The sequence below is a fragment of the Mastigoproctus giganteus genome, chromosome 9, assembly GCF_048544385.1.
Source record: "Mastigoproctus giganteus isolate SK-2022 chromosome 9, ASM4854438v1, whole genome shotgun sequence".
NCBI classification, from domain to species: domain Eukaryota; kingdom Metazoa; phylum Arthropoda; class Arachnida; order Uropygi; family Thelyphonidae; genus Mastigoproctus; species Mastigoproctus giganteus.
This window is the reverse complement of record NC_143583.1, coordinates 131,302,448-131,324,138: the sequence shown is the minus strand read 5'-3', so window position 1 is coordinate 131,324,138 and position 21,691 is coordinate 131,302,448. Positions and strand designations below refer to the sequence as shown.

The 21,691-nt window shown below is 39.8% G+C and overlaps 1 protein-coding gene across 6 annotated transcripts in view; it reads left to right on the top strand.

Moving 5' to 3' along the window:
• The window catches only part of LOC150080735 (uncharacterized), an 856,799-nt gene that overhangs the window by 401,152 nt on the left and 433,956 nt on the right, over positions 1 to 21,691 (top strand). Inside the window, exon 1 of one of the 6 annotated variants that reach the window (XM_090382088.1) lies at positions 17,918 to 18,030. The exons of the other annotated variants lie outside the window; for them this stretch is intronic. Coding sequence (XP_090238214.1) covers positions 17,960 to 18,030 — 71 coding nt within the window. The 5' untranslated portion in view covers positions 17,918 to 17,959. Of the gene's footprint in view, positions 1 to 17,917; positions 18,031 to 21,691 lie in introns of those variants that run through there. 6 annotated transcript variants of the gene reach the window in all.

The following is a 21,691-nucleotide window of genomic DNA, read 5'->3' as shown; positions in this document are numbered from 1 at the left end:
TCCAAAATTTTATTAAAATCGAACAATAGAAATCCATAAATTAGTATTATTATTATTTTTTTTTCCATAACATATCACATGGACTATCCATGTACTGGATATTATGGTTGTTGTTATGCGCTGGTTAGAGAAATGAATGGGCAGTGTAGCAGATGAGCAGAAACGAAATATTTTTGGTTCGTGCATAATACTCATTGCTAGTTTTTTTTTTTTTCATATAAATCATGAATTATTATTTGCTAATGCGCGTGAAATGTAACGCACTGCGTACGTTAACTAGCTAGTTATGAACCCGGTCAGCTTGAAAGCTTTGATTATGAGCTACATTATGAGCCTTCAAAACAGCCTGAATTCGTCTAGGCATGGATTGAACAAGATGCTGAAAACGTTATGCAGGAATGGAGTACCATGCAGACATGAGTGTGTCACGCAGTTCCTTGAGATTCGAAGGAGGTGTAAGCCTGCAGCGAACAGCCCTTTCCAGCTCATCCCAAAGATGTTCAATAGGATTGAGATCCGGGACTGAGCGGCCCACTGCAACAAAGAAAAGTCATTGTTATGCGGCATTCAGACGTGAATCTATGGGTATCAATGGACCCAACGTGTGCCAAGAAAACATTCCCACCACCTTGACAGTAGTCGTCAGACATGACGGGTCCATGGATTCATGTTGTTTTCGCCAAATTCTGAGCCTTCCATTAATATGATGCACCAGGAACTTCGACTGTTCAGACCAAGCAACTGGTTTCCAATCCTCTATAGTCCAATGCTGGTGTTGCTGTGCCCACAGGAGGCGTGCTCTCTTGTTCTTCATTGATAACAAAGGTACGCGATATGGCCCATTCGCGACAAAGCGCGACTAGTGGTCCGTTGCGATATTTTGTTCTCGCACCAAGGTTGTATTCTGACGTGATGTGCGACATTGTGGCCTGTCTGTTTGCTTGCACAATTCTAGCCATCCTCCTCTGACCTTTCTCATCAACAAGCATTACTGAAACAGCATCGACCTAGGAACCAATGGGAGTGGCACCAGTCAGGATGTGGTCGCTCCCAGGATGAACCTACACCAGATAGGACCCACACACCTAGAAGCGGACTAGGCCCCACCGAGTCAGCATCGGACTGCATTTGCTGGCGGGCACTGCAAATTGCCGCTATGGCGAACTGAGCGGGGCTCCCTTGCCCGGCCTACTTTCTTTTCCCATCCCTGGTGGGATGAGGGGACGGTCTGTCTGCCCCCCCTTCCATCCAAGCAGTCAGGCGTCAGGTCACATGTTTCTGTGCTCCCAGTTTAGGTACTATGTTCTTGTATTAGCTTCACCAAACTGATCCATGTCTGCCATCTACAGAATCCAGGAAGTGTAGGCTGTAGTCAGTCCTTTCCATTTCATTACACAAGTAACAGGTAAAGTGCAATCTTTCAGTCTTAAATTTAATATTAGACGGCCGATAATGTTACTGCTGCTTGCCAGAATTCAGAAACAATAGGCTTCCAAGGTCAAAAGTGCTAGTATCGACCCTGCTGTCGATACTAGCACTTCCCTTAGATATTTTCACCCAGTTCAAATTCCTACTCAGTCCAAGTATAGATCTACCCTACAAGTATCCTTAGGGCTTGTAAACAATTGTTTGGAAATTACCATTTGGCCTAACAGCATGAAGAAATCTAAATCCCCTAGCTGCCCACGAAAGGAATGTTTACAATTAAAACATTTAAGTGACAGGCCAACACGTGCCTCCGGTGTTCAGCCAACTAAATGTAGCTCTAGCGTTTCTAGGAATAACTCCTCGACCTGCACCACTGGCGCTTTCAGATTTCCGTACAGGAAAACCACAATAAAAAAACACTTAGAAAAGCAAAGAATATGCGAAATAACATTAATTATTGGACTGCCTGATTCGGACGGCACACCTGAACCGAGGAAGCCCGGTGCAGTAACTCACACAGAAGACCGTAACCCACAATCTGTCGCGATCTTTGAACCCGGTACCAAAAACAGAGATATAAAAAGAAAAAAAAATTCAGAATTGCATGCCACTTGTATTAGCGAGATAAATAATTTAAAAAAATATATCTTGGCCAATGGGAAAAAACTAGAAAACTGGGTACAACATCTCGAGAAAATTGAGGATTTAATATTGCACAGGGAAGGGCAGGAAACAAATGGCTTTGAGATGATCCTTGAAGGTATAGCCAATACCCTTGAAACATACCTAAGAACCCAGAATAGCTCAACTAAAGAAAGGGAAGTGGGTACTCAAACGTCAGAGCCTGTCTCTTCCGCGCCGATTAATAATAATAAACTTGCTCTTGAGGTCTCTAGTCCTCGAGAAGAAATGCTAAGGAATTCTGACTACTTAGAATTTATCAAAAAAAATCACACAAAGAAAAACTCCAGATTCCTTATTAAGTGGTGACAGACCCTCTCAGCTAAATTGACCGAACCAGATTACACACCAGTTACCAGCTCCACAAGGAGAAATAATGCATCAGAACAGAAGACCAACTAAAGCGGCTGTCAGAGGTTCAGAACTGAACTATAAAAAAATCCAAACAATCCAAATCAAGCTATCTGCAGCAAAACACAGCTGCATTGAACATACAACAGCATTACTTCCAACCAACAACGAACAGTAATGCAACAAATACATCTGAAAATGGTCACCACATGCAGTTTGAAAGTATTTCCAAGAAGGCAGTTGAACCAAGAGCATGGGGGATGAATTCAGTACCTATCAGCAGTAAAGTTACTCCCAAGCAAGGCAAGGAGACTTTCTTCACCCAAGCAGCTCAAAATCGTGATGCAGTTATTGGCTGTAACCCTAACACACTGGGTATTAAAACGGTGCAGCGTAGAGGAAAGAGGTCAAGGCCCTCCATCATTTTTATAAGTCGACTATGTCCGGAAACAACGGTCGAACAAATTGAAACCCTTCTGAAGTAGCTCGACATACTGGGTACCCCCTGTCGAGGTCCACGATTAAGATCAAGGGTCCCAATATAGAAAGATATCTAAACACAGCTATCTGGCCCGCAGGTCTCTTGGTAATGCCATCGTTTGGTAATCATAATGAACAACCAGTGGTACAAGCGATCCCGAGACCAGAGATGGGCAGTGTGCCTCTCTCTGCGTAGCTAGGCAGCGAACCAGACTCTCCCTTCCAATTTACAATCGTGCAGATCAATGCACAACACTCTAGATGCGTTGCTGATGAGATCAGGCTCATTGCAACGGAAAATTTATTTGATATTATATGCATTCAGGAACCTTGTGTCTCAAAGCACTTTTATGGGCAATCTTCCAAAGTTATGGGATATCCCATGACTTCAAGAATCATTCAGTCCTCTGAAACAGATCCTAAATCTGCCATCATCATATTCAATAACAAGCTGGATATCACTGTTATCTCCGGCTTGTGTAATCAAAATTACACCTGTATTTTAGTCTCTACATCAACTTTCTCATTCTACTTACTATCACTATATTGTCCACCATCACAAAGATATCTAGAACAGGTGTTTGCTACTTTAAATCCCACATATTTAATAATTACAACTGATTCTAACTCAAAATCTTTCTTATGGTTCAGCAGTGTCTTGGACAACAGAGGTAGGGATTTTCGAGGAATTTTATTCACCTACAATTTAAAATATGCGCAACTTACCCAACTAACCGCCCACCTTCTCAAACGTCCACGGAGAATCAAACGTTTATTTAACCATTTCAGCGTCCGCCATTTCCTCGAGGATTTCTAATTGGACCATGCATACTGACTACACAAACAGTGACCACCGAGCAATCACATTTAAGGTATCTCTCCTTCCAAATACTACAGGTCCCCCTCCTTCTCCTCCTCCAAAAGATCTTAGAAGATTTTCTATCAAAACCATCAAATGGCCTTTATTTATTTATGTCTTCAATTCACCAGGATTTTAACGTTGACACTCGCCGCTCTTTGAACCAGTTCAATGCCTCAGAATATGCATTCTATGTACAGGCTGCCTTACTTCGTGCTACAGAACGCACCGCTAAGAATAAAATTAGCAAACATACTACAATTCCATGGTGGACATAGTGTGCATAGTGTTAGGGTCGGGCGCCACCTGTGGTTTCCCACATCTGCGCCATATGTACACTGTGAAGAAATACAGAACACTGTAAATGCCAGAAAAAGTGTAGTGTGTTGAATGTGTAGTTTTGTGTTGGGTTCTCTTGTGTGTCCTGGCATTTGGCCGCAGGGCCCCTGGTGGAACCCCACGTTGCCCGCACACACCACTAGGAGGTAGCCAGGCTGCCCATTATTCTCTGGCAGGTCTCCATCAGGGTCGCCTGAGCTTTCTGAACGGAGACCAATTAAAAAAATAATAATAATAATAAATAATAAATAAAATTTAAAAAAAATAAATAAAATAAAATAAAATAAAATAATAAAAAAAAATTAAATTAAAAAAAAATAATAATAATAAAAAACAAACCGATGTTAATAATAATAATAAAAAATATATATATATAATAAAAAAAATAAAATAAAATAAAATAAGTAAATAAATAAAAAAAAATTAAAAAAAAATAAAATAAATAAAAAATAAGGTAGAGTGCGGAAATACAGGGTGTATGGAAGAAGATGGGGGTGAAAGTAAGAGTAAGGGGATGTAGGTAAGGGCATCCCGTAAATTGACAGTGGAGCATATGCCCCACCAGGAGAAAAGGGGAGGGGATAACTCCAGAAGGGTAGAAAAACCACTCAGCGAGAATGCTGAGTGTGACTTATATTTTGCGATGGAGTAGTCAAGACCACTGGAGCCTACCAAACCATATGGAAAGTTAGCAGGTAATCCTACTCTGGATGTTCCAGGGTTAGCAAGTCGATGCTGGTAAAACAGTCAAGTACAGATTTTTTATTTCAAGTTTGAGTAAGTCCTTTACAGGTTTCTATCCCTGGCTTGAGTTGGTTGTAGAGTCCTGCGCCTAGAAAAGAGGTTCTGTGCGTACTCAGTTAATGATTTATAATATTGTTCTTCAGAAATTAGCAGGTGCTCCTGTCCTTGAGGTATGTGTTGTAGCCTGGTGTACAGTGTTCCTCGAAGATCGTTATAAATTGGGCAGTTATAAAGAAGATGGTTCCAATCTTCAATTTCTCCACATGTACAGTAGGGGTTATTGATGATTCCCAAGGTAGTCAACTTATGATTTATAGAACCGTGTCCAGTTATAATATATGTACAGTAGAGGCCAGGAGAGAACCAAGGCGGCGACTTTGGATAAACTAGTTTGACATCCGGGATGAATTTCTTAGTTATCAGGCCCTTGTCCGTCTCCTCCCATCTTGTCTGCCAGATTTGTAGTAGCATGGCAGCTAGTTTTTTCTTTTCTTGCTTGCAGTCAGTGCGGGTGTCGATGGTATGTCCAAAGATGGTAGCTGGGATTCCCCGCGACAGGCAGTAGTGCAATCCTCGACGGATAACCTCCAAGTCAAGGGGGAGGACACCTGCAAGAACCTGTAGGGCCGGAGAACTTACTGTGCAACAGGCCCTGGTAATGGCAAGCAGTATACTTCGCTGAATTGTTTCCAGTTTGCATTTATTGCGAACAATTATTGCTCTATGGTACCAAATCCCGGATCCGTATGTAATAACAGGGAGGAATATAGCTTTATACAGGAGTTTGAGTGTTCTCCGGTTCAGACCCCAGTCAATACCTGCTTACTCGGACGATTAAGGCTGCATAATTTCTGATTTTTTCTTGAAGGTATGAGAGGTGCGGGAAGAAGGAGAGCTTTGAATCCAGGATGATACCCAGGTGTTTCAGGGAAGTTACCAGCTTGATGGTTTTTCCTTGTACCTTGATCTGAGGTGGCCTTGATATTTGTAGGGTGCCTTTGAGAAGTATGGATTGTGTCTTCTGTGGAGAAATCCGGAGCTTGTGTAGAGTTGCCCAGTCCTGTAAGATCTGTAGTGCCTGATTTCCAGCGGCCTCGAGAGCTGCTCTGGTGTCCGCTGCGATGGAGATGGTAATATCATCTGCGAATGCTTGGATAGTAACAGGGCCCAGATCCAGACCAAGTAACTCATCAAGGACGATGTTCCAGAGGAACGGGCCGAGGACCGAACCCTGTGGGCAGCCTCTGTAGATAGATTTGGTGAGCTTCTGGTATGGTGAGGAGATGGTGATCTTCCTGTTGGAAAGGTAACTTTCTATACACCTGTATAAGTTGGCTGGTATGCGTGCCATTCTTAGCCTGCGAAGAATGCTTGGCCACCAGAGCATGTCAAAGGCCCCGGCAAAGTCAATGGTTATGAGGAGGAAGTACTTGTAATTAGTGTTGGCTGCAGCTTGGGTTATTTGGTAGAGAGCATCCTCTGTGCAGCGTCCTGGGCGAAATCCATACTGTGAATTGGATTGTAGGCCAGCTTCTGTGTAGTGTGTTAGGAGTCTGGTATGGAGGAGGCGTTCAAGTAGTTTGCTCAATGTGGACAAGAGGGCAATGGGTCGGTATGAGTTAGGCTGTTCTGGAGGCTTCGATGGATTTTTCAGTATTAACTTTAATTCAGCTATTTTCCAGCTTTCTGGGAAGGATCCCTGGGTTAGGCATTTATTGAACAGGTTAAGCAGAAATTGGGGATTTACCTGGGCGACCTTTTTTAGTATTTCTGGTTCAATGCGATCTAGTCCTGGGGATTTTTTATCCTTCATTTTGCCAAGGGCTTGCTGCAGTTCTTTAGTGTTAAATTCTTCCTCCACAGAGTCAATGTGGTAATTGTCATTATCTAGACAAATTTGCTGCTGTTGTGTTGTGAGATGATCGGTGTCGCTGATAAAGAGAGTATCCAAGATATTCATCATGGATTGCTCCCATGACGTTGTCATGATTCCTTGTGGTGTTATTGTGGAATGGACTACTTCTCCTCTTGGCAATTTGTTGGTAGTAACTCGGTACACCACTCCCCAAGGGTCCGAGTTACCAGTGGTGGTAACCAGCCGCTCCCATGTAGTTCTTTTTCGCTGCCTGATCATGGAAGTGTATTGGTTCCTGGTCCTCTTGTAGTCTTCACGAAGGGCTTCCACATCAGTAGCTGGCCAAGAGGTGCGAGCTCTCTGAAAAGCTTTCCTCTTGTTATGAACAGTCCAGCGTAGACGTTCGAGTTCCTGAGACCACCATGGTACAGCACTTGGAAGAGGTTTTTTCTTGGGCATAGATTGATTGCAGGAGAGGGTGATGATGTTAGTTACAAGCTTTTGATGCTGCTCGGGATTCAAGGAGAGGATATCAGAAGGGTGATCCATGATTGTTGACTGGAGAGAAGTAGTGAACAGCTCCCAGTTGGCTTTGCTAATGGCATAGCGGTGGATATCATAGTGCGGAGTAGGAGTTGATTCTATATTTCTTGTGAGGCTGTATGTAATTGCTCTATGGTCGGAGGTGGTCCAGGCTTCATTTACCTGCCACCCCGACACCTTACTTGAGATTGATCTTGTAGCAATTGTTATGTCTATTGTAGACTCCCACATAGTACTGGAGAATGTTGGGAGGTTATTGGGCCTGTTTATTATATTAAATGGTGAGGTGGCTAGAAAGTCTTCCAAAAGCCGCCCATTATGGCAACCAGGTCGGTCAGCTGTGAGGCTGTGCCAAGCAGGAGAACGGCAGTTAACATCTGCCCCCAGGATGATTTTAGCGTTAGGTAGAGTAGTGGTAACAGTTCTTAGGTAGTCAATAGCTGGGCCGATGTTTTGACTGGGTCTACAATAGAGTGATATTAAATAGAAGGCACCTAAGGGTTCCATGGTGGACAGCTGAACTTTCTACTCTGCGCAAAAAAGTACACAAAGCACGCAGAAACTTACAACGGAGAAGGTCCTGGCCTGAACCAGAAGTCGCCAGACTAAAAAATATCTATAAAGGCCAGCGGAAAGAATAGGTAAATACAATTGCAAAACAAAAACTTGCTTTCTGGCAATACTTAGTTCACTCCAGAGAAAATTCTGATCCCTGGGGTCTATTATATAAAATTAGCAAAAACAAGTTTCACTCTCATGAAGTGAACAACGATACAGAAACCACTAACTGGAATGACTCAGTTAACGCCATCCTGGATCGCTTCCTTCCCCTGGACGATCTCACCACAGAAACTCCAGAACAAATATCTATTAGTAATAACAACTCAATCTACCACTCCTCATATGAAACGGATCTCTTCACTCTTGCCGAGATAAAGCTGGTCCTAAGCAAAATAAATATCCATAAATGTCCAGGTTTAGATCTTGTAGAAAATGCTATAATTATCAAATTTGCCGAAATCTTTCCAGAAATACTTCTATGTACAACAAATGTCTTACTGAGGGGATATTTCCTAATCTCTGGAAGGTAGCTTTGATCAAATTTATTCACAAGCCCGACAAAAATAAATCTGATCCCAAAGAATACAGACCCATCTCTCTTTTGGCAAACCCTGGCAAACTGTTTGAAAGATTGTTAATACCCAGAGTAGCAGATTTAATTGAAGGTCGAAACTTAATGTGTTCATCCCAATTTTGACTTCAAGAAGGGAAAATCCTGTGAAGACGCCTTGGTCTCTTTAGTTAACCACATATCAGCTTCGAGGGCTAAATATGAATTGGCCATATTTGTTGACTTCGAGGGAGCTTTCGATTCCCTCTGGTGGGAGAGCGCTCTCAATTGTTTTACCAAATCCAAGTGCTCTCTCTCAGCAACTATTCCAAGTTATTAGAAGCTACTTCCAAAATATACTCAGCCAAGTAATCTCGAAACAGCAGTCTCTCTCAAGGACCATCTCAAGAGGATGCCTCCAGGGATCAGTTCTGGGACCCCTCTTCTGGAAAATAGTTTTGGATAGCTGGCTCATGCAAAAACCTGACAATATCTCTGTCTTCGCCTACGCCGATGATTTGTTTCTTCTAATTCCAGGTCGATCGCGTCTTCAACTAGAACAATCAGCCAATATAACTCTTTCTGAGCTAATCAAGTGGTCATGTATAAATAAACTGCGAATATCTGCCACAAAAACAAAACTGATAGTTTTTAAGGGCAAGTTAGATTACAAAAGACCTACTAATATAAAGATAGACGGTAGGCAAATCCCTTTTGTACCCGAATGGAGTAATTTTGTCGTAATTTTAGATGACAGGGTTAACCTTCTCCTCTCATATTAATCATTTCGCCTCGAAGATTAAGAAGTTCACTGCAGCAATTATCCGCATTTCCAAATCGGACTGGGGACTAAATAAGAAGACGCTCCCCACCCCACCACCCCTTCTTTTCCCTCTGGTGGGGCATGGGCATGCCCTATTACATATCCATTACGCATATAACTGCGGTCGCCTTCCCTATTGACTCCAAATTTTTGTCTTTTCACCCCCAGCCTTCCGTCTCTCTCCCCTACTCTACCCGTATCGCTAGCGAAAAGCGAATGCCCCACACAACGAAAAATTTAAAATGCCAAACTCGACACACTTGCAACCTCTTTCAGCCTAACTAGATTCTAGCGTTTAATCCCCCTTTATATATATATATATATATCCTAGCCACTTAAATCTCAGGAAATTTAGGTGGCAGGACCTGCCAGAATACTTATCTAAAAATACTGGTGTACCTTGTCTGCCTCTACGGGGCCAAGGGTGGGCAACGTTGGGCCCCAACAGGGGTTCAGCGGCTAAACAGCTAGATGAACACCAGAACATAACATTACACATATCCATTATCCACACACTTTTAAATCTCTGGCCTCCCCAGCGAACTGGTACACCCACAATGAAAGCAACGCGGAGATGGAGGGGGGAACCCCCTGGTGCCGTTAGACACTAAATAAACTTTACACTTTTTCTCATCAACAAGCGATTTTCTTCCACAGGAGTGCCGTTGAGAGGATGTTTTCTCTTCGTTGCACCATTTTCGATACACACTTGAAACTGTGGTGCGTGAAAAATTCAGGAGAACTGCCGTTTCAGAGATAGCTTTGTCCAGCACATCTTGCACCTACTACCATGCCACGTTCGAAGTCCATTGGATCACTCCTTTTCCCAATTCTTGCTAAAGTTTGTACGCTTAACTGATACTAGAAAGGTTGTTCTGCTGAATTTATATCCACAACTGTGGTCATGTGACTTGCAACGTTGTGGGACAACGATCATTTGTGTGCACAGCAGAGGTGTACCTAATAAAGTGGCAGCACACAGTTTATGTTTAATAAAGCGACTATTGCTGCTAGAGATGAATAACACTCAGGCCATTAGTTTGATTGTTTGTTGGTAGTGGAATGGAGTTTTTGTTTTGTTTTTTTAGATTAATAATAGTACACTCACTGGCAATAAAAAAAAAAAAATCAGAAATCTTTATTCCGTGTCTAGTAGGCCTACTTTTTTTCCTGAATTACAGCCCGTACACATCATGGCATGGATCCATTAGGTGTTTGAGGAAGGCTAGCTCAAGATTCCACCATTCTTTCATCAGGTGTTTGTCAGTTGTTGAACTGTAGAAAACTGCGTAGCCGAGCTGTCATTTACAAAATATCCCAGACATTTTCAGTTGGATTCAAATCGGGAGAATTAGGCTGCCAAGGTAGGTGTTGAAAATCTTGGGAGTGCTCCTTGAACCACTGAAATACGATTTTTGCACACGTGGACAGCTACGTTGATGTCTTGAAAAAATCCCTCGCAGTCTGAATTAAAAAAAAAAAAAAAAAAAGATGCATTTCAGGGTGAAGTTGGCCAGATACGGCAGAAATATATTCATTGGAGGAAGCACGAACTTATATCGGTATGAGCGGACCCAGTTCGCACCAACAGAACATAACCCATGCCATGATATCACCTCCAACCACTTTGGTGGTTGTCACGAGACAGTGTGGATGCATTGCTTCATGAGGTTCGTGTCACATATTCACCCTACCATTAGTGCGAAAAAGGGTAAATCGAGGCTTGTCAGGCCACATGATCTTTTTCCACTGTTCCACAGTCTTGGTGCTGGTGGTATCATTCTAGTCAAATCTTTCGATTTTTTAGAGAAAGAAGTGTCTTCGTATAGGCATACCACTACCAAATTTCAGATTCTTCAACTCCCGTCGCATAGTTCGATTAGAAATCGGTCTTTATTTGCCTAAAGTGAATATTTCAGTCTTTGCTGCGCACTGGACCTTCTATTCAGACGCACAATTCGCTTTAACTTTCTGCGGTCTAGTACTTGAAGTACCTATTTTCTGGCGCATTTTTTCCTTTTCGAACTGCAGTCCCATTTCGACTTCCACTCATTGTATGCCTTTGAGATGGTTGCTTTCGAGACACCAGTGATTCCTTTGTTTTCTCAGTTGTGGCTCAACATGCTCAGACATGCTTTTCCATATTCGGATAGCCTAAGCCCAAGGAAAGTATACCGTATTCATTTGATATCAAGAAACTTGTGATCACACCATATGATAACTTATATTTGCATACCGTACTTTTAATTATCTGTTGACGCCAATTCTAAAAGATTTCTAATTTTTTGGCCAATGAGTGTAGAAGCCAGCATGATCATATATAAAAATAACTGTTAGTATTATTTTTTGTTATTTATTTTACTGCACTTTAATTTTTACTCTTTTTTTATTTTAAATTTATTTTATTTATTTTTTCATTAATTTTATTTGTATCCCTTGTAATTTATTTGTGATTGCCATCTGTGTATTGAATATTTTAATGTTGGGCGTTTCATATTAAGGTATTAGTAATTTATTTTATATTTCTATTATATCTAATATATTCAGTACTTTGCATTTTGTAGGCGATAGGCCTGGTATCTTTTATTAATAGGTTGAATAATATTTTAACATAGTTTGGCCCCCTGTTATTAGTATATGCACTGTTTTCATTGGATAATATCATTGGTAATTTCATTGGGATAATAAATCGATTAATGCAATATGATGAATTTAATAAAAATACATAGATGATGAAATTAAATTTTCTGAAATTGCACATTTTTGTTGTGCGGCGCGGTTACTACTGTTAACAATCTATAACAAAAAAATAATTTAAAATAAACACACGAGCAAATCCTTTCACACAGCCTTAATAGAAGAATGTTATTAGTATTATGAAAATAAAAACTTGAGAAGAAATTGAATTAGAGCGAGGATGAAAAAGAAAAGAAAGAAAGAAAAGGTCTGAAGTCTCGGATTCGAGAAATTCTCTGTAAAGATCTACTCGGGACTGCAGTTGGCTAGTTTAAGGCAGAGGTTCAGGAATATTTTTCTCTCCCTCTTCATGGTAATTAGATTTCAGTGCAAATTTACAGAGTCTGTATACTGAAGCTTTATGACCACAGTTGCATCTCAGAAACATAATTGAATGGGTAAAACCATCTTACTCTTCATGAACGACAAGACAGCATCCAGTTAAGTACAAGGTCCGGAATTTGAAAGGTCTTATTTATGGAATTATCCTGTTCGGGAACGACTATTTTTTATTCTTTTACAGTCGAATCCGTTTATGTTTAGGAAAATACAAAATAAATAAACAAGATGCAAAGAAACTAGGCTTTTGTTGTATCAACAAATAAAAAACAAAACAAAACTGTCCATAAAATTGTATACAGTGTTATCGTACTCTTCCTGACCAGCCGCCCTTTACATTTTACCAGACTATTAACCTCGACCATTTATTGAGGCATTTATTTATTCCATTGGGTGAGAACAAGCTAATGAAACAAACTTCTGAGCTGCTTCTTGGTTTATTCGTATCACTTAGATTCTTTTCCCCCCGGTATGGTTTCCAAGTTCTGTTATCCATGTCTTTGTCGCGTCTCTCCTTGTGGATATTCCTTTGCTGTTCTCCTCAGACGGGTTATCCGTCTTTGAACCCTTTCAATAAGTTCGAAGGCTTTGTTTAGTTAAATCTCTAGACTGAATACATCATTTACTTGTATAACATAACCAGGTTATAAACTCGATAAGATACTTTGTGCCTTCCCACCATCTGCTTACGCTTTATGTTAATCTTCACCCCTCTCTCCTCATTTATACCCTTCAGCTATATCGCTATCTAGTGTATAAGTTTTTCTCGGGTTATTATTTCCCAAATGTATAACTTTATATTTGGCAGCATTAAAACGCAGCTGCCATTTCCCTGTTTGTTTCCATAGGTCCTGCCCAAATCATTTTGAAAGAGCTCAGCTCACGTTACTTCGTCGATTAGTCTCACTATTTTTATATCATCTTACTTTTCAGCATAGTATCCTTTATTCACTTATTCAATATCATTCAAAAAACTTTTGAAAATGTGTTTAATTCAAGAAAATTGTCTTAGAGATTATATCTATGTTCATGAAGTGTTAAAATTTTGTCGATAGTTACTTCTATATTGGATTGTCACTGTGCTGTTCAGAAAGCTCAGTTAAGGTTATATACATTCCCCCTTTCTTTTTTTGGCTGTAGTCCATTATTCATTTAAATAATCGCCTTACACTGTTCTTTTCTTATTTGCATTTGTTGTTCCCAATGTGCTTTTTGTGTACGACTCCATGTAATAATATCTGGTATATTACTTTTACATTTAAATCGTCAAACAGAGCAAACGTTTATAAATACAATATATGCACCATAAATACAAACAAAATTCACATTCACAATTTCTTTTAATAAACCTTCATTTATTAAAAGAAATTTAATAAATTTATTTCATTAAATTAAACTATTAATAAGGATGTTTGAAGTTTTAGGTTATGAAGATGATTTTGAAATACGATTTTCCCGTGATGAGAAGCTTAATCATCTTTGTTTAAATACATTTTCTGTTAATATGCAACCGGAGTATAAAGAAGGAGACTAAACGTGGAAGGTGAACGCACGGATTGGAACAATTAAGGTTATTTAGTTTCTAGCTTGAAAAGAAGCTTGTCTCGCGAAAAACATCATCATTAACTTCATTACGTCAACACAATACCCACCTCGTAACAAAACGTGGCGAAGTCTTGCTGAAATGTATCGCGTGACTTTGGCTATTGTTAGCCTCAGCCTCACATTATTTCCTCCAGGTGGACAGGGATTATAATTCACAAATAAGTAAAATTTAAGGAATTTTAACTAGTAAATAAAAAAAGAAAGAAAGAAAGAGGAAACCGTGGCTATGTTAAAAGTGCGCGAAAAGCCATAGCAGGAAAAACAAGAGAGAGAGAGAGAGAGAGAGAGAGAGAGAGAGAGAGAGAGAGAGATTATGGCACTATGAAATATAGAGCACAGACACAAAAAAAAAAAAAATGCAATGAAAGCAAAACAGAAAAAGTATCAAACACGAAGGTTCCCACAAGAAAATAAAGAATTTATTCCTAAAGGCTTTCAATAATACAGTCTTAACTCAGCCGCTTTGATGATACCTTCCGTTCATTTTCAAACCCTCTTTTCGATTAAATGGTTCTTTCTCCTGTAACTTCTCTAAATTGTTCCTGGGTTAGCCTTTTTTCCCATCTCCCTTGGTTGCTCATTCAGACTGAAATTCATCTAAAACGTAGACAGATGAAAAGAAGAGAGATTAAGATTCCCGAAGTACGATTAAGTTACGTAAAAACAAACATTACTTATGGAACTTAAATCATATCTATGTGAAGGATAAAATTACTAGGAAAGGTGTCAGCATATGGCAAAATGTATTCAACGGGAATTGAGAATGATGAATTAAGCATTACTATGGGTAAGTAGGAAATAAAGTAGAATGAAGAAAAGAGAGCTATTTAAGCAGCTAAATAAAGGTAGAAATACTGAAAAGTTTTAAAATTATTGAACAAATCTAAGAAAGCTGAAGGCAACAAAGAAATAGAAATAATATAGAATAATTTAGAACTAGCAAAACAAGAAGGAAGATCATAAAATAGACTGAGAAAAAAGCCTCCCCCACACACACACACCGAGAGAGAGAGAGAGAGAGAGAGAGAGAGAGAGAGATGAACAAAAAGAAAGAAATACAGGCTGCTACAAAATGAGCGCACGCTTTTAGAATTAAATAAAGCGTTTAATAAAAAAATACACTTTTTGTCGGTTAATTTTGTTTACTTTTAAACGTCGATTAGAGACTGTGTTTTGTCTGTGGGCCAATTTGAAGGGAAACACATGCGCAGCACAGGATTTCTTGATTGGGATATGGAACGGACTTCTAGATACTTGTATCCGCTGGCGCAGATATACCGAGATACTTCTGCACCTCTCGATTTGGTACAAATTCCTTCAAAACGGTTCTTTAGTTTTTCTTAAACCTGCCTTTCATTTGATTCCCGGAAATGAGTCAGATCTTTTGATCTTCGTATTTATGTCGCAATATCACAGTTGGAATTCTTATTTTATGGCATCATTAACTTTTCTTTCTAATACAGGCGCCTCCGTAGCCAGGTGGGAAGGAGCAACAGTGAGTAGCACACGCTTCTTGATTAGACCGGGGTTCGAGCCCGTCACCACCAAATACGGAGGATGCGGAAAGGTCAGGAAATGACCACCGCATATTCCCGGAGCAATAAGGCCTTAGTTGCTAATGCTCCAAAATAACCAGTCTTTCTAATACTGTCGCTAAAAGAGAAAGATCCAGTGATGATGCTAAACCAAATCCTGGAACATTCAATCTTTGTGTTTATAGAGTAGACTCTGGTGGTCATAAGAAACACATCTTATTCAACTTCATCAAACTTCAGAACTAGATCAGCCAAAGAATGATCACGAGAAGTCATTTCTGTAAAATGTCTTCTTTTCTGAAACAATTTTCTTAAAAATGACCATCCTCAATGTGGATCGTCTCTCATTCAGAGCGTTTAGTAGCTTAAGACGATCACCTCTTAATCTGATATCATTTGATATTCCATTCAAGCTAGTTCTGAAAAGAAGTTGCTGCAGATGGCTAGCTTTTGAGTTTACGTGGACTAGCCAAAAATGCCCTTACTGCCATAATTTCGGTAAATGTAAACTTTGATTGGGATGCATCAACTACGTTACCACTTGCGTAAAACGTTTTTAAAAATAAGGGTAGAACCTGTAAACAAATAAATACAGTACTATAAATGTGGCGTTTACGGTCAAATGTCGCTCACATATTCAGAGTTATTACAGCCCAAACGGGGTTATCTACCTTTGCACTATCTTATATAAGAAAACAGTAGTGAAAAAAATGCTATCCGAAATATTTCTTAAAGAGCAGGAATTCGAGTAGTTATCATGGCATTGAGTCTCTCTTCTTTTTCCCTCGGTTAATGGAGATGTTGGTCCCTTATTCTCCTTTACGTGCGCTTCATTAGTTCAACAGTGTGGCTGTTTTCCCAGTTAGAGTTTCATAGGAAACAGGAGGAGAAGGCTTGCTGATAACAGCCACCAGATTACTGAGTCGCTCTTGCTTCCCGTATCGCAGTGGCGGCGCTAGGCGTTGTTGAACGAGGGGGAAATGCCAGAGCCGCTGTTAGTGCCAACCGACCAATCAAGGACTGATGTCGTTCGCTTCTCTGTTTGCGCGCCAATAACCCCCGTCTCTCAGAACCAGTCGTGGGAGCGACAGAAGCGGGCGTCTTAAGTCGACCCTCCATCATCGACGTAAAAGTGTCTCGGTCATCCGTAACAAACGGCGAGATTTCTGCTTCGACCTTTTCTTGCCCCATCCCTCCCCAAACTTTCCTTTCGATTCGTTGTCGTGTAGGAATGTGAACTTTGTCTACGGAGATGCTGGCTCGCAGTCCTGGATTTTTCCTGTAATTGTAGCTTCCCCACACGGCTTAGGAGTACTCCCAAGGAGGTTGCCCTCCTTTGTTTGTAATTCGTATTGACATTAAGGGAACGTAGACGATGACGAGGTTTAACAGTAGTCAACCGTACTTAATTCTTAAAATCGGTAAGGATAATTAGCTCTCTCCCGATGTACATTTAGTATTGGCTTTTGCTCGAATTCCATTCTGCTGGCGATATTAAAAGAAATGTGGAATACGTTAACAAAATTAAAATTAAGTTCACGTCTTCAGCTTATAGTCATTACCAATATAACATGTTTTGAAGCTTACTATTTATAACTTAAGGAACTTGGTCCTCACGCTTAGGACATCAGTAGCGAGTTCTCATAAAGCCTCAGTGTTCTCTTGAAGCTACTAGCCAAAAGGTTGCGTGAGCGTTCCCTCCCCCCTTCTTTTTGGGAAAAAAATGGACTTGTACATATGTATAAGTGCATGGTAGAATGGCGTGCAGCTATTGTTGTCGTATGTACCGAAAAACTGAGAACTGACAGCATTCCTTCTGTTTAAACATACCGTGTTTAAAATGATCCTATTTCTTCGAGTGTAGAAAAAAACTACAACCCTGTATTTTTTAATAACATAAAACAGTAGATGATACCAGTCTTACTTTTGCAATCAGGAAAACGTGATCTTCTAATAATTTCAAAGTCTCATGTGCATATCGAATTGTGCCATCCCTTGGTACCATTGACGGTTCACTCAAGTACTACGTTCCACCTCCACGTGTTTTTGACAGGCCATCGTCAACCATCGGTGCATGTGTGTGTGTTTGTATATACACACACACGTACATCCTGTCATTTTTTCCCCACCACTGGGAGTTCACATGTGTTCTCCAACAGCAGCTATGAGTGATTGCGGTCGCCGGTGAGTGATTTCCCGCAGGAACAATTAAAATCGGGCTGCCGTCATGCGACAAGAAGATGTCATAGTAGGGATTAGGCCACTTATTTGGAATGTGCGCCAACTCTGAGTGTTCTTCAGGGCTGTGACAACTGTACGCTTCCATGACAGGTGATTACAGTGTTCGCCGAGATGCCAGCAAGAAAAGGAAACAAAAATAATACATGACATGGTAGTTCGGTGTGTTTGGTTCCGACTCTGGGAAGTGGCGGTGGTGGTGGCAGACCCCCGGTGGGAGCGTCTTTCGCACTTCGGTGGACTGCAGAAGTGATCTGTTTAAGTTAGAAACGCCATCTGAGTCTCTGTGGGAATGGGGAATAGGAATTCTGGAATGGTTCATTGTTTCTCCGCCAAAAGGGCTCGAGCTTTCCCCAGTCCAAGGTTAGTATATCTTTTTTCCCCCTCTCAAAATAAAATATAAGAAAACTGAAACACGAAAAAAGAAGATATGTGATGTTGAATACTCACATTCAGTAGCTATTGTTTTTCAAGGTCCATGTAATTTGTCGATATTTTGAACATAATTCAGGTAATCAAGTTAGTAGTCAAATTATATCCGGTGTGAAAATAACGAGATATATCTAAAAACAGTGTGTGATGTAAAAAAATTAATTGTTATTCTTTTATTCCTTATTTATAAATATTAATTAATATTTATTAATACATATTAATAAATAAATATATATTATTTATTTAAAGAGAGGCATCGCTTTCTTTTTCATCGTGTATCTTTTTATATAAGATTTTTGGGTTCTTTAAGTTAGTCTTGTAATTGCCGACCGGGCTAGCCGGGTGGGTAAAATGCCTGTCTGGCAACCCAAAGGTTGCGGGTTCGATTCTCGCCTCGGGCTTGGATCAAAGTACTGCAAAAACCTTGGGAGGTGCATTATGGCCACAGAAGCCTATGCGCCAACAACTACCAAAAAACAACTTGTAATTTTAAAGCAACATCGTATGTTTAACAACTGTTGTTTCGTAATCACAATTTTGTGAGAGATAGTTGTTTTGGCAAAAAAATTTTTTTCACATGTATTTATTAATATCTGTTTATTTCTGAAGAAATATTCCTTTATTCAGCTAGAGAGAGGCGGGTTTCAACACAATGTGGCGTACATTATTTACATAATATATACAATTTATGAACAAGTAATCATTACAATACATGCCGACCGGGCTAGCGGGGTAGGTAAAGTGCCTACCTAGCAACCGAAAGGTCGCGGGTTCGATTCCCGCCTCGGGCTGGATATCACGATGGTGCCGAACCAATCGGTTGGTTGGATATCCCGGCCACGATACACGAAGGAAGCAAGAAAAAACTGATTCCTTCTTGTATTGATCACATCATACGAAATAAATAAATAATTACAATACATGGTTCAAACCGTTAATATTCGTGCGCTTACTATAAGCTCTAAATCTACAAACAACTAAAAACTGCGTGAATACTCGTGCATGACATGGTAGTTAAGAGCCGATTTATATCGGGCAAAAAAGTTTCTCCCGATATAATTCCGCTCCAGAAAGCATAACTTTCTTCCATGTGATGTTTCATAAATGGATCTGAGGTAAGGCTGTTGCTTGGTATCTCCTAATGAATATTTCCTATAGCTTGATGAGGGCAGAAGTATCCGTAAGTATGGCGATCTGTAGGGTTTGTCACTACTCGACTTCAGTGGATCAATGGCTAATCTCTTCAATACCTCGCTGGAATTAAATGTAAACGTGATTCAGAGAGGTAAGTAAGGCTTCGCAATTTCGAGCTGATGGAGAGAAAATTGGTATGCCTTTTATTGCATACGGAGAATTGGAAATAGTGTTCCAGATATGTGGTGAGTTGATGCTTCCAGACAGCTGCTGAGCAAGGATGACAAGGTTCCTGGGAATATAATACCATGATAGCATATTTAGATTGGTAAGCAGGTGGCACTATGAGATTGTAATTGTTAGACCCGCAATCTCATTTGACCATTTTATGAGCCAGTATTCAAGGGATAAGAATCTGAGTGGTAAGTTGTAGGTGCAGAAGACCATATTACTGAAGCGTAATATGGGTCTATATTTTCCATTATGTAATGGAAAATATCACTGATGACGAGATTTGAATTATGAAAGTGAGAGATCTCTTGTTTGATTACCATATATCTGCATGTGATTTTATATGAGGGGCTTTAAAATGGGATAAGAACGTGAGGTCTTTGTCCCAGGTGATACCTAAATTTTAGGTGACGGAGCGTTACCCATTATGATGGTCACTTTATTGACATTTCTCTCCTTGATTAAAGTAAGTTGAGTAATTTTTTCATTGTTTATCAAGAGGTCATTAGCATGGAGACAATCTTCGAGTTCTGGTAACAGTTGGCTGCACGTCTGTGTGATTGACTGAAGATAGTGTAGATAGTAAAATTATCATGAATAGCAAGGATTGCTCTCAGGAGTCTATAAAGAGGGCGGAGACAGAGAGAGAATACCTCCTGGAGGACTCCTCTAGATCATACAGTTCCATGATGGTGTTCCGCATTTCTTATCATTAAAATTTTGATTGTATAGGCCACGTAATCCTCAGAGTAGCACAGTGGTTATAATTACCATCTTCCCCACACCGGTGGAAAAGGCTCAAGTTCGAACCCCATCAGTGACGCGAGGAACGTTTATGGGTATTTTCCAGTATGCGGCTGAGTCAGTCTCTGCTGGGATATCAAGGATTTTGAAAACTCGAGTTTTTAGTCCAGCAAAACAGGGAAACCGACCAGAGAACACGAAATGTATGGATATAATACACATGAGTGGATGAGTTGTTCTCGGATAACCCTAATATGACAATTATATATGTATAACCTTAAGAAGACTAAATAAGTATCCGGATATTCTGAAATAGTCGCATAGCATGAAGTAGAGAGCGGGGATGAACAGATCGTAACAGCTCGCCTTTATGTCAAGGAACATGATATCACGTTGTTCTTTGTTGTTTAAGGCACGTTTAATTCTGAATAATGTGTTCATTTGGTTGGTGACAGTACGCTATCTAGGTATGAGAGTCTGTGGCCCAACAAGTAAGAATAGGAGATATGGCATTTACCATGATTTTCAGAACAGCAATTTGCCTATAATTGGTGTGCGATTTTTGGTTAGACTTTTTGGGAGAGGGAAGACATAATATTGGTTCCGGATGACTTGGTATGATTGACCCTTTCCTACATTTAAAGAGTTCTTTTAAATTTCTTAATGCAATATTCATTTCCTATTATTAAGGAGAATGACTGCTAGATAGGAGTTTAATAGCTGTGAATACCGTTGCCAGAGAGCGCTGTGCACCATTCAGAATTAGCACTACCTTATTTTAAAATTATAATTATTTTATAATTTATGAATCGCTTAGATTTAGTTATTGATCATAAAATATCGTTGGTGTAGTATCGCTTTCTATGGATTCGTCTTCAGAAAGATGCATTACCAGAGATGATTTGCCCTAAATTTTCGACTACACGAAGTGAGTTGGTTTTGTATGTTTTTCTATTCACCAGTTTGTCATGGTGATTTCATTGTTTCATTCCTGAATACCTAGCTAACTAATTACATATTTGTAAGTTTCCACATTATTTTCGAAAACCAATTTTATTATTTTTAGTTATTTAATCAAACACTTAAATCAATACCGTCATTTAAAATTTGAATAACCACTTGAAAATTATTACATTGGTTACTTTAAATAAATGCATTCTTTATTGCTGACATACAGATACACTTTGCAACATACCCTTCATACTCTAAACCTAGCAATATCTTTAAAACCAGCCTTATGTCTTCTAAAGAACGATGTTAATACTTTACGACGAACTACTTTATTGATATAAAAGAACATTCTTTTTTTTCCATAATTTATTTCGACTACAAAGTTATCGTTTTAGTTCCTGTTGTCCGCATTATATTTAATAATGCAAGGCTGAATGATTCCTGTTAGCTATTGCTTTCTACGACATTCAGTATTTTATTGAATCTCAGACAGAGTTTATATAAAGGGAATGATGTTTTATTTCAGGAGCTT